The 13,567-nt window shown below is 42.0% G+C and overlaps 1 protein-coding gene across 5 annotated transcripts in view; it reads right to left on the bottom strand.

Annotated features, from left to right (window-relative positions):
• AGFG1 (ArfGAP with FG repeats 1) overlaps positions 1–10,606 on the bottom strand; it is a 37,021-nt gene extending 26,415 nt beyond the window's left edge. For 4 of the 5 annotated variants that reach the window (XM_059822472.1, XM_059822474.1, XM_059822475.1 and 1 more), the window contains exons 1-2: positions 10,440–10,606; positions 975–1,068 (exon numbers count right to left, since the gene is read on the bottom strand). In XM_059822472.1, coding sequence (XP_059678455.1) covers positions 975–1,068; positions 10,440–10,606 — 261 coding nt within the window. The remainder of the gene's footprint in view (positions 1–974; positions 1,069–10,439) is intronic. The other variant, XM_059822473.1, reaches the window with a different exon arrangement.
• Positions 10,607–13,567: the final 2,961 nt, after the last annotated feature.

The following is a 13,567-nucleotide window of genomic DNA, read 5'->3' as shown; positions in this document are numbered from 1 at the left end:
CCAGGACAGAAAAAGAAATTGCTACTTCTATTTTCATTCTTCAACCTGACAGTTATGAATGGGCCAAGTTTAAGAAAGTTAAGTATTTTAGATAATGATAGGATTTATCTCCACAAAGCTTCACAAGAACATGTTGATAAGACTATGTAGCCTACAATCAATAGTTCTACTAAAACAGAATACAGATCCAATCAAAGTGAAATAGAACTTTTTCTAATTCAGAACAGAAGCAAAAGCTGCCTCTAAAATCCTCAGTGCTATAGTATGGTATTAAAATACAAACTTTATCCTCAAATTGAAGACAGCAATAGCCACATCCAGGGTTTACATGCTTCATGTGTCCCATAAAGCCAACCCAACATTTACCTCAGATTTAGTTTTCATCTATCAAAAAGAACAAAAAGCCAGTACACTAGAACTTTGTTTTCAAAGCTGCCCCAAGCCACTCTAAACATATGGACACTTATTAGATAATCCTTAGCAGAAAAAAATTCTCCCTTTCCTCCCTCTCTTCAAGAACCTTCAAGATTGAAATACTTTCATTAAAGAAAGAGGCTGTTGAAACTACTAGAAGACTTTCTGACACCTACTCTGAAGAAATACAGCTACAAGCAACAAATTTATTTTTGTTATGGTACACTCTTCCACAAAACACTGCTGCAGTCAGTGTCAAAGTCTGGGCTTGCAGAAAAAAAGACAGATGCATATTGCCTTATGCAAAAGCAAAGGAAAACCCAATTCAAAAACACGGATCATGTGAATCTAGATTGTCTGGGTTGGAGAGTAACACATAACATGATCATCAGCTACCTAAGTGAAACGAGCTCTTCAGAAGCATCACTTCAAATGAAGTTGGCTTCAAAAGACTTGTGTCTACTTTTTGCTACCAAAAAAAAAAACTTTCCTTAAGTAGTGTTTTAAAGTTTAATATTGAAAGTGCCAAAAACACTTGATATCCTCCAAATAATACTTACTTCATTTCCATGCTTCTGAAGAAATTCTATTTCCTGTTGTGTGAAAGTAGTCATTGAAATTGACTTCACTCTGTGGGGTGGATTCAAGCCCCGTCTAAAAGGAACAAGAAGTATTTAGTCAGTATTAGTCAGTCAGCTTTAAACTCAGGAGCCATCTCTGGTAAATGCATTCATTTTGGTACTGCCACACAACTTAAGGCTGTGTAAGCTCATCTCAAAATAACATTCAGCATGCAAAGTCAAATAATTGAGCTTTAGGGGAGACTAATGTTTGTAACTGCACATGCAAACTCACTCTGACCCTTTCTATGCAAATTTATGAAAACATTAGGATTTTAGGAAAAGTCTACTTAACTGTTTCCCCAAACTAGTTCACCCTTGTCTCTAACCTTCATCTCTCAGTCTTGCACCCCTCTGCTGTAGTTTTCCTTCCCTCCAACTCCTCCCTCACTTCACCCTGTTCTTACTACAACTTCTACCCAATGGCTAGATTTTTTCAAGCTAAACTCCCCAGCTCAGATTCTTTTTCTCTTGCTTTAACCTGTATTTCCTGTTTCCTCCTAGCATCTTTTTCTAGTTTACTTTTGGCCCCTTCATCCACAGGTCTGTCTTCCTCCTCCTGAAGACAGCACAAGTAACAGCAACAACAGCAAAAAGTTTTTATTGTGCTCTCAAATGAGAGATACCATTACTAATGCAATAGCTCAAAACTTCAGCAGCTCAGCCTTTAGCAAAGATTAGCACCATTCTCACATCCACACCACAGACTGCTGCAGCAGAGCTAACAGAAATTCAAGTCACTTGTGCTGCCAAAGCCTGACATTGTCAAACCCAGTCCAGCCAAAACCTGCAAGCATAGAGAAAAATCCTGCTGAGCAACAGTGCCAGTATAAGAAAAAGCTTTATTTCTTTTCAAGCTTTCTTTAAATACACACTAACTACTGCTTTTGCCCACAAATACTTACAAATAAAATCAAGCCGTGTTTTGCTCAATGGAAACAAGAACATCACATCCCGCATATGCCAAACAGTGAAGACACTAACTCAGGCAATACAATGGGGTTAGTTTAACACTCAAGTTATTCAGGCTTTGATTTTTGTGATACTGTCTTAAAAAAAAAGAATAGACATTAACTATGAGATATCAAAGAACAACAAAATTCTGTGTTTATGTATATGAGAAGAAAGTTTCCAAAAAGGAATTTGGTGGAAACTTTCCAGGGTTGTAATACGGGGCTAAAAAATTGCTGACAAATCACCTGGTAAGAGCTGGCTTTATTGCTTATATTTGTTACTTCACTTCAATTATAAATTTGGTTCAGATTGCCTTTAGGAATTAAAAAAGCAAACAAAAAATCACTGACATCCAATTTCAGAGGACTAGTAGTGATTATTCCAAGAACACTGACTATAAATTAAATTGTTATCCATCAAAACACTGAACAACAAAAAATGATGCTCCAAATATTAATACTTTCTACTCAACTTTTAAAGACTATTTTTAGCACTTTGAGTTTGAGTAAGTATAATGGGAACAAAATAATTGTGCATTTAGCTTGCAAATTCACACTGTACCTGCAAGAAGACAATTCTGATCCTGTATTAAAAAAGTTTCCACATTTTCATTTAAAAGTTGAATATTGATTAGAACACTAAACAGTAACATTTTAGCCTAAGTTTCATTAAAAAACAGATTTAAAACACTCAATGTTTGAAACACTTGGATAAAAATAAACAATTAATTGTATTTTGCCAAGAAATGCAGTGAACTTAAGAGTACCTCAAGAACGGAAGTCATATACAAACCTATTGGCATGAGAATTAATTTTACAGAATGCTATTTGCTTAAGCAAATTTTTCAAATCTGAGCATCTAAATTACACTCCACATCCAGCACCTCGACAAGAAGGCAGAAGAAGTGTTATTAAGGTTCGTGAGAGAGGTTTCAAAATTATTCAACTCAACCATCAGCAAATTAATTTCTTGTCTCAAAATGTTTAAATTCCATGGTAAATTGAAATTAACAATTTAACATCTTTCATCTAGTTGTAAATCAAATCTAGATCTACATCACAAATAACACATTAAAATACTGTATTACTAAGATTTTTTTGAAGTAAGTAGTCATTTTAAGATGATGCCACTTCAAAAAAATCTGTAAGAGTTCTATGCAGTTTAAACTCATTGTTTCAGAGCTGGTGCTTGGATTAGGTTTGGTTGTTTGGGTTTTGTTTGTTTTTGGGCTTTTTTCTAAACACCTTCTTGGTCTGTGCATGTGAGTAATTACACTTCACTAAGCAACACTGTAGAATAACATATTAAGTGACAGCATAGAAACAAAGTTGACATCCACCTGGCATTTCACATAAATATGCTCCATCAAATATTATATGACAAACACTGTCCCTTGTTTTTACAGTACGTATAAAAGTGGTTCTGTCTACCTTAGTCTGTTCAATTTACTCTCCTCCTATTAATTAAGATGCACAGATAGATACTTGTAAACAATTTAATGACTATTTTAAAAGCCAGGATTATTCACTAACACATTCACATGTTTTTCAGCACAGGTAGACTAGACTTTCACACTATCTTCTGCTGGAAATTAATTTTTACAGTAAGTATAGTTTAAGTGCTATACTGTACTTGTGTTTGCAATTTAAAGGCACTGCACAAGTTGTTTAAGCAGTACCTACTCTACACTGATTTACTATGGCTCTTCAAAGTATTTACATCAGCAAACATGCATCTTCAGTTCTGTTAGGCGGCAATATTTAATGTACTTAAAGCATAGACTACATTTTTGTTTAGCCTAACTAGAGACTTCCTACACGCCTCTCTCTCTCCAGTGAAGACTGCTCTAGAGTTTTAAGGTTTGGGTTATAAAGTTCCCCAATTTATACATTATATACATGATGTGGGATAAGATGAATTCTCATTTCTTTTACACCCTCCTGCTAAAGGAGGGAGACATGCCCCACTCCTAAGGTCAGATCACAACACAGAAGTGTCAGATGTCTTGCATGATGAAAGAGAGAATGTCACCACATCGGTGGTCCAGGAAGACTGGAAATTCTGAACTTAACTTTAATAGCCATAAATGCAAAGTTAACTATCAAGCTGCAGTACTATACATACAAGTAATTTTCATGTTTATTTAACATGGCAAGGGGTGGAGAGAAGCCTATGAAAAGCCTCCTCTTATGCTAAAGCAGTGTAAGAAGTCAGACTGGAACAAGGAATTCAAGACAAGAGGCTGCATTATACAGCATTCAAATACAACCCGAAACATATTCATTATGTTCCTTAGGTAAATTACTTTGATTCTGCCATTAGAACAGCTAAACTATTTTTTTAGGATTTCTAACTGGCATGAGCTACTTTCAATAACATTATACCCATGAACAGACCAGAATCTCCCTAAAACAGAGCAGTTGTGGGATTTATGAAGCAGAACTTGAGAACCAAGCCTAAGTACTAAAGCTACTCTTACTTCAAAATCCTAAGACATTTTATACCCTTCCTTTACCTACAGAGATTACTTGATGACCCAAATGATTCACAAACAACTCATCTACATATGGGGGAAGCTTACTGGTAGACAGCCAAGTACAATTACCCCTTATGAGGAATTAACAAACCTCCTTTTTTATAGGAAATATGTATCTACCACTTGCTTTGCTTCTTACCATGTATTTGACAAGTGGTTTGCACAGTTCTAATGCTTTACAGTATTTCCTATTTAACAGGTGACAAAATGGATTATAGTCCCTTAGTCCAAATTAATAATGCCTAAATTTAAATTGACCCCGAACAAATATTTGCAGCCTGTACCCATGCAGTGGTACCAGTTACTCCTTTCTTTACTACAGAGTTCCTGAGGAAGACAGCCAAACACAACCTCAGCACCTAATCCATATTGCAGCTATCTCCTAAGAGGCCCTTGCAAAGATGGCCGAGTAAGACTATTCTGCCATCTGCACTTATCCAGCAAACCATAGCTAGAACATCCTACACTTAGATCCCACTCATCACTGCCAACTTCTTCACACTCAGCAATGGTTATTTCTGTGGAATAGCATTGTGACCAGAACTTCAAGCTATGAGACTATCCTCCACTGACCCTCTATTGAATCAGTCCAAGCTTCTAGTGACACAGCCTATCATAGGGGCAGCTACAGAGAACATGAGCAGAACACGAGATCTCTGTTCTTCAGAGAGCAGTTAAAACTGGTGCTCTCACAAACAAAGGAAGCTTTAAGGCCACTGACACAAGATTCTGAAGTCTGGCAATTGAAACATTAAACATTCAAAACACTGTCAACGAGCACTGAATGTTTGTTACTAACATAATTTAGTAGCAAATTATGGTTGAACTTGTGATTGTTGGCAGAGCAGCCATTCCTGCATTCATCTCAAACAAATGTTGGCAAAGCTGTCTGCAAAGGCCAGAGTTGGGAGGCGAAAAATATTTAAAGCGTGGGTTCTGCTAGAATAGAGGGTCACTTCCACAGGAGGAACAGTGGGCAGACAGCTACTCAACACCACTCACGTCCCCCCGTATCAGATTCTAATATGATCTCAAGTCTAAGCCAGCAAAGTCTGATACCCTAAGAAGCTGGAAGTTAATGAGGCAAGTCAAATGCCAAGCCATCATAGAGCACCCTACATCCCCAGGTGTCTGGAAAACAAGCTTTAGAAAACCCAGTGTCACAGCATTCATTATTATTTCTATGCTATTGTTACTAGCAAAAGAGAATATAAGCAGTACTGGCCATTTCTGATACTTGTAGACCTCCCGGGAGACCCTCCACCATCTCACAAGCTCATTTATTTTTAACAGCAAAAGGCTCACACACATATTTAGAATCACAGTCAAGGTTAATTTAACTTTTTTCTTGAAAAAACCAAACATCCTTTCTGAAGTGCATAGTCTTCACTGTGGTATAGACATTTCCTTTGCTCTCCACCCATGACACTGAAAACAAGAAATACAGTAATATAGGAAATACCCTTAAAATATATATACATACACATACATATAACACAGAGCCATTTTCCAAATGGAAAAAAAAAGACTGGGAAGTCATGCCAACACAGCCAGAATCACCTTCACTCTAACACTGTTTATTTAGGCCATTTTAATTTCTGCGAAACTTCTTTTGGGGAAAGGGACAATAATTCACCACCGTTGCACAAAGATTTATTTCTTAGTTTGTTACTCGTATCTGCCATCAAATACTCCAATCTGACTGATACAGATGTCCCTTACCCAGGAAAATTTTAAATTTAAAATTTCAACTAGGAAAATTCGAAGCAGCCAAAAGAAGGCCATGTAGTTCAATAAGTGTAAGAAATAGCATAAAAGGGCTTTGGCATTCCCCACAATAACCATGTTCTAAACATTCTTTGTTGCTCCTTCCTGACACAAGCCAGAAGTGCACACATCTGAACAAGAGACTTCCTCAGTAACTTGGAAGAGAGGGTGTAAAGAGGGTAGAAAGGGAAAGGTAGAAGGAGTGTCCTAATTATCACATCAGCAAATAATTAAAAAAAGTCAAGATTAAATAAAAAAAATTTCTACAGCACAAAACTTGTGGAAGTAGACTCTTAGTCAAACAGGAATATTTTCCATTTGAGAATTTAGAAACATGTTCTTTTCACAAAAGTTAGGAGTAGGCTAGCCAGGAGTGGTACAGAAGTGCTTGAAAGCAAAGATATGCACAAACAGCTGAGGCGCAAGGCAAAGAGGCATTTGATAAGACAAAGGGAAGGATGTCACTGTCAGCACGGGCACATGGTAGCATCCAGAAACACAACAGACATAGCTACCAACATAATCCTTTGAACCAAAGGACTTCTGTCAAACCAAAAGAATCTCTCTGCCAACATTTCCCAAGATGCTGTTTTGCTATAATAAAGAGAAGTCTTCTGGTCTTGTATTACCGTAATACTTGACCTGAGAAGACTGCTCCTCTAGAACATCTCCTCCACTCTCGGGGAAGAAATGATTGTGTGTATATTTCTACATATCCTATATACTCGTCCAACACCAAGAAGTTGAATTAGGCACATCACGCAAGCTTTTTTCCACATGAAGAGAGAATTTAAACACAGGGGACAAGCAGAGGAACTTTAAGAGGAAGCCACTATCCACACCACTATCCATGAACTTTCTCCTGCATGCACCATTTTGCACAGCTAAACTTTTGCTCTGGTAAACCCAATCTGATGAGATAATGTAAAACCTAGGTATTATGGGAAAGGACCTCCCCTATGTTATTCATACATTTAACTTGACAAGACTCACCTTCAACATTAAAGTCATGAACATATGTTTTTAGCAAAGTCACTAGTTCTCTCATAATTTTTAGCAGTACTTGAACAAGCTAAACATACTATTTTTGGAAACAGTTAAGAAAATAGTAGGTTTTTTTAAAGCTAAATCTAGTAATAAATAGCGTAGCCCTCTTTCTACACATAGAATCATTAATAGAAATTAATGATGGATCCAGAATGAAGGTTTTGGGTTTGAACAGATTGTCCTTTCCAGGACAATGAAAAAACACTTCAGAAAACTTGCAACAAAATCGGTTAGACTTCAGATTTAAGAAGTTTAGCGTTAACTGTATCTAGAAAAACATGCCTGTAAGATGATACCGATGTTAGCAACCACTTTTAATTAATTGAGCAACCTTTCTGAAGGAGACTTATTAATGTACTAGTATTTTAATCTTGCATTGGGTACTTCATACTTGAAAAAACTGGTCTACGCAACTCCCAAGAATACTTCCTGCACCAGATTAGAAAAAAATAATTAAAACGAGAAGCAACGCAAGTAATTCACACAGCACACAAGCAAGATGAAGTAATAAGATTATTAAAGCCTTACAGTAAAGCAAGTATTATGAGGTAGAAGGCAAGCAGCCATTAAGAACTACAAAAGCAGCAGTACTTTTACACTTATTTGCTATTATGCAGTTTCTTCCCAAGTAATTTCCCTCCACAGTGAAAAGCGTTTGGAAATAAACAAGTTGTATGAAAGACTATTCTGATAGAAGTGTTAAAAATAACAGTTTCTAGTTATGAAACAGACATGACCTATCTCTACACTAAGTGTCATCACTACCAAAAATATCCCACTGGCCAGGTTCTAAGGTGTTAACCAATACATATGAACTCGCACACACAATTTATGAAAGCATTTCCAAGCCAACATGAAAGAACGAGCCCAAATTTATTTCAGAAGAAAGCTTTAGGTCCTCTTAACAGTCCTTTACTCCAGCTTTAAGTGTAGGTGTTACTAGCTGTAACAACTAAAAATGTTGTTTGTGGTTTCTTTTTTCTAGCAACCCAAAAACACTGCATATTTAGAATGAAACAGCTATTTGCATTTTATTAGAATACCAATACATTAACAACTGTTCTTCAGAAAAAGTATTCCTCCTTTAAGAACATTTACATCCAAATGATGGCCAACTTAACAGAAAGTGACAGCTGTTCCCCTGCTTACTAGCTGTTTCACTGCACGTACATACTTTTGGTTACTGTAAATTGGACTATGGACTTTAGTAGTCCATACCTCCCAGCCAACAGACAAAATGAACACATCCTACTGAACCCATGCTAAACATCTCAGCAGCACTCATGATACGTTTGTCTATTAAGGTCAAGAAGCCTGAAAAATGAAGGAAAAATATTCTCATGGAGCAGTTTTATCATGGTGTCAGTTTAACCAGTAAGAACATGTGCAACCATTAAACAAGCCCTGCGCAGTAGCTTAAAATAGTTTCACATGCTAGCACAAATAACAGTTTGCTAACAGAGCAAACAATAGCCAGAGCTGGCTGGCTAAGCAGCATGTATATGTCAAAACTAGAGTCTCTTTTCAGTTCCACAACCTGAATATATTTTCTGTATTTGTGTCAAGGCTGTTCAAAAGTCTACACAAAGTAGAAGGAGGAAAAAAAAACCCCAAGACTAATTAGTCATCTAGTAGTATAAACGGCAGCTTGTTCCATGTAAATTCAGCACAGAACTAACACGTTTGCATTGTTCTGAACCTCAATATAATTACCAATTTTGTTCTAAAACATCAGACCTTACTCGGAAGGCCTGTGTGGGGTACTTACTCCTTCTTAGTAAGGGGACAGAAATTAGTTCAGGTCCCTGAATGCCTTTTATGCACTCAAACCCTTACAAACACAAATCTGTATCCTTTGACATACTATTTGTTACTCACTTCGGCCACTCTTTGATTCTGCTCCATTCCGTAAGCACAATGCCACAGAAACATAAACAAGCAAACACATTTAGCTACAGAAACAGTAACACTGAAGACAGTAGGGTTTTTTTCCCCCAAGTTATGTATACGTAACTAAAATTCAGAACTGACTGATCTCAATTCTTAGTTTCATACACACTATCTCAGAGGAGGAAGGGTGGAAAATGGAGGAGGAGTAGGGGGGAGGCCCATGCAGGAATGAGGAACAGGAAAAATGCAATCCACTTTATCAGAGCCAATCCCTTCCTAAGGTTTATATATATAGTTCGTAGGAAGTAGTAGATGCAAGACAAAAACCTTCTACTACTTTTCTGATCAAGTATATTAAACTATTAAGGCTAGAGTTTATCCTCTAAGCTAGAGTTTAGAGAGTTGTCTTACAAACTACTATCAAGCATAATTTGATACACAAAAGGCTAGGCTGGTAATTTAACTTAACATTAAAGTAACATTTTTAAACACTAAACTCAGTGTTCACGATAGGGTTAGTCTCCCCACGTCTTCAAGACTGTCATGAAAATGAACCGTTCAGCCGCGTGCCTCCTTCTCTTTCCAAAAGTACTCTCCAAACACTTCTTTAATTAACTACACCTTCAACGATTTCTGTGGTGGTGGTGCTCCCCCCTTCCCGTGCGTGCCGCAGGCAAACGCTTACACTCCCTGCGTGCGGGAAAACACCTCCCCAGGAGCAGCTACAGAACGAACTCCGGACTGCTGCTGCCCGCCGGCCGCGAAGGCAGCCGTGCTCCCGAGCCCCGCACACACACCCACCCACCCGGCTAGCAACCGCCACCTCCCGGCCCGGGGGCTCCGACGGGGATTTCTGGCGAGTACCCCCGGGAAAGCCCCCCGCCTGCCTTCCCCTCCCTCTCCCCAGGAAAGCCCCCCGCCTGCTCCCCTCCGACGTGGCTGACCCAGCAGCCCGGCGCTGCCCTGCGGCAGGGAGGAAGGGCAAACCCACGGGGGAAACGGCCAGCACAGCGAAACCCAAGGCGAGGCGCTACACCCCGCGTAGCGGCTCGCTTCGCCGCCGCCGCCGCCCCAGCAGACGCGTCTCCCGGCGGCGAAGCGAGCCCAGAGGCCGGCCAGGGGCGGAGGTCACCCCGCCGGCACCGGGGCCGCCCTCCCCCTCCCGGGCCGGCTGGAGGGAGGGAGCCGAAAGCCCCCCCGCCCGCACTCACAGGATGCCGGAGCAGGAGGTGCACACGAAGCTGCCCACCGTCATGTCGGTGTAGGTGGGGCCGCGCTGGTCGCAGTCGAAGCACTTGCGGTTGGGCGGGAGGCTGCTCATCTCCCGCAGCAGCTTCAGGTGCTTCTCCTCCTGCTTCCGCTTGGCGCTCGCGGCCATGGCCCCGCCGGCGAGGGGACGGCCCGGCACGGCGCCGGGCCCCGCTCACACCCCGACGGCGGCGGCGCTCCGGGGCCCGGCCGGCGGGAGAGGGGGCCGGGGCGGGGGAAGGAAGGGGCGGGGAGGGCAACCGGCGCCCGCCGATGAGCCGGGGGCGGGGGGGGGGAGCGCGGTCGCCGCTCACGCCGGCCGGCGGCACCGCGAGAGGGGGCGGGTCGAGGGCCGCGGCGCGGAGGAGGCCGGCGGCGACGACAGGCCCGGGGCGGCTGAATGACGAGCTCAGGCGGAACCTGCGCGACACCTTTATGAGATCAGAGGAGATGGCGGCGGCGGAGCGGCGGGGCCGAACGCGCTCGCCGGCGGCAGCGCCCCCTCTCGCGCGGGAGGACGCACTCCCCTCCCGCCGCGACCCCCGCCCGGGGGAGGTGTCGCCGCCGCCGGGGCCGTGTCACCCGGTGTGACCCGGCGGGGCGGGGGGCTTGCTCCGAGGAGCGGGGAGAGACGCGACCCCAGAGGGAACGCGGGGTGGGGGGGGGGGAGGGGGCAGTCGTGTGGAGAATCTTAATGGAAAAATCTCAGTAAAATGCACGGTTCGCATTTTCTCGGGGAGGAGGGGGTCGCCCCCTCCCCGCGGTGCGCTCCGGGCGGGCTGTTCCGCCACGCCCTCCAGCGACGCCCCCGGGGGCGCCCTCTAACCCCCCCGGGGTGAGCGCGAGGCGCGGCCGTTGGGGACTGTGCCGCCGCGGCCGCCGGTCTCCACACGCCCCTCAGCCCCAGGCCGTGAGGGCGGGCTCAGGCCAGCTGGGGAGGGGAGCCTGCCCCATCGAATAGCAAACACCGACCTCACCCCGCGCCCCGGCACTCCCGGTGGCCCTCTAAATTGCCGTCGTCTCCCAAAAGCCTGGAAATTCAGTCGTGGAGGCTCGTGAGAGCAGAGGCTGAGGCGAAGGTCTTGTAGGAGGCTCAACAAAGCCTTGCCAAAGCTCCCGAGCTGGAAGCCTTCTCCAGAGGAGGCTGCCAGGGGGTCCCTGCCGCCTGCGGTGTGACTCCCAGGGGGACGGACCGGTGGCTGTGGTGCTTCACAAGGCCCCAGTGAGAATTGTCAGTGCGATTTTCACAAGGCAGTGGGATTTGTGAGGAGAAACATTGTTATGGGTCTCTGTCTTTTTTGTTACAGAGATGAAAAGTGCACAGTTTCCCCTTGGGAGCTTGGCTGTTAGTGCCCAACTGGACACTTTCCTCATCGAAGGAAAGAAAACAGAGCCAGCAGTCACGTATATCTGCTGATGCCCTTGCGGAACCCTTGGCTCTGGCTTGAACTCAAATCTGCGCTGATCTACAAAATATGTGTTTGTTCCTTACAAAAGTGCCTAAGGGAATATTTTTCAACAGAGCACAAAATACTTCTAAAGAAAAAAAATATTCAATGTCCTTTTTAATTTGGTGATTTTTTGCAAAACTGCCTAGCAACACTATGTATGATTAAAACCTTTTGAGGTTTAATGATTCCCAATGTTGTGTATTTAGGGTCAAGTTTTGCACCTCTGACGTCAGTACATATGTTAGCACTAGCTTTTGTAGGAGCAAGATCTGATCTGCTGTATTTTCCTCATAGTTTTAGTTAAAAAAACCTAGGACGAGGTGTTCGGCATCAGTAATTTGGCATTTCTCCTCTGATTCCCCTGGATGTGCTGATTTACATGAGCTGATCAAACAGTCCTAAGTTTTAAACACTGATCTCAGATTTTTCTAATACAGATGGCAGGAGCTCTTGATAGTGAAAAATAAACATCATGAAATCATTAAATGATCACAAATGCTTAAACAGCATTCTTAAAGATAAACATGAAATATTTCCAGTCTTGTAAGGACCAAATCTCACCGCTTCCTCTAATTTTTCACTTCTCTCTGAAATGCTGACGTTCTTGTTTTTCAGAAGATTTCAGGATTCTTGCCTTGTATGAAACATGCTAACATTGGAGATTTGCCAATGACCTAAATGACCTAAAGTAGATGACCTAAATTTAGAAAAGAAAAGTTTAAAGGCTAAAAACCAAGGCTTTTTTCCTGGAAAATACTTTGGAGACCGATGATTGGCCACAACACCTGCTGTAGCAGAGAGTTGCTACATACAGTTGGGTTTTTGTAACTGAAGCGAGAATGTCCAACTTCAATTGCTTGTGTTGCAAATGTACTTACATGAATAGTTGTTAATAAAAACAATACCATTGTCATTGAAGTTGTCATTGTCATTAAAATGTGGAACTGAGCTTCCAGAGAAAATCCTAGTACTGTTTAAGTCAATCACACAGTTCAATAGGAGCCTTATGGATTTCGTATTACACTAGAGCAGGGTCTAATTTGTTTCATGAAGAAACAGTTCTGACATTATTCATGGTCAGCACCAAGATGGGCTTATGCTAGTAGATAAATGACCTATATTAACATTAATTTGGTTTAGAAATCACTTTTTAAAAATACCAAGCCTCTCCTTCTCTTATAAAGCCAATTTACCCCAGAAAACTACATAAAGAGACTTCAGAGGGTTGTGAAGATACACCCTTTTACAAATATCTATAAGTTCTGTGGGATTTGGATTCTTCTAGAGACTGCGAGTACATCTGCTCTGAATCTCGGGCTCCTACAACCAAGCATCTAAATCTTACCATCTTATTTCCCGTAGGAACTGGTGCTGGAGAAATACAACTCCCTGTGTGTAAACATATGTGTTACACTGTTGACATACATAGGTCTGAAAACTGGCTACATTAACCTCCAGCCCTGTTTCACCTCCCTGCAAGCAATAATGTACTTGTGCTGCTCTTCCACTCCCTCCTTTTCTGTTTTTTTGCCGCTCACAACTAGCATTAATTTCCTCAAAGCAGATGGCTTGTGTTTTCTCTAAATTACTAACAGAAAAAAAATCCACAAATAATACACTTGAATAAAAACTTCAGCTTT

The sequence above is a fragment of the Gavia stellata genome, chromosome 11 (assembly GCF_030936135.1).
Source record: "Gavia stellata isolate bGavSte3 chromosome 11, bGavSte3.hap2, whole genome shotgun sequence".
NCBI classification, from domain to species: domain Eukaryota; kingdom Metazoa; phylum Chordata; class Aves; order Gaviiformes; family Gaviidae; genus Gavia; species Gavia stellata.
This window is presented reverse-complemented; position numbering and strand designations above follow the sequence as displayed.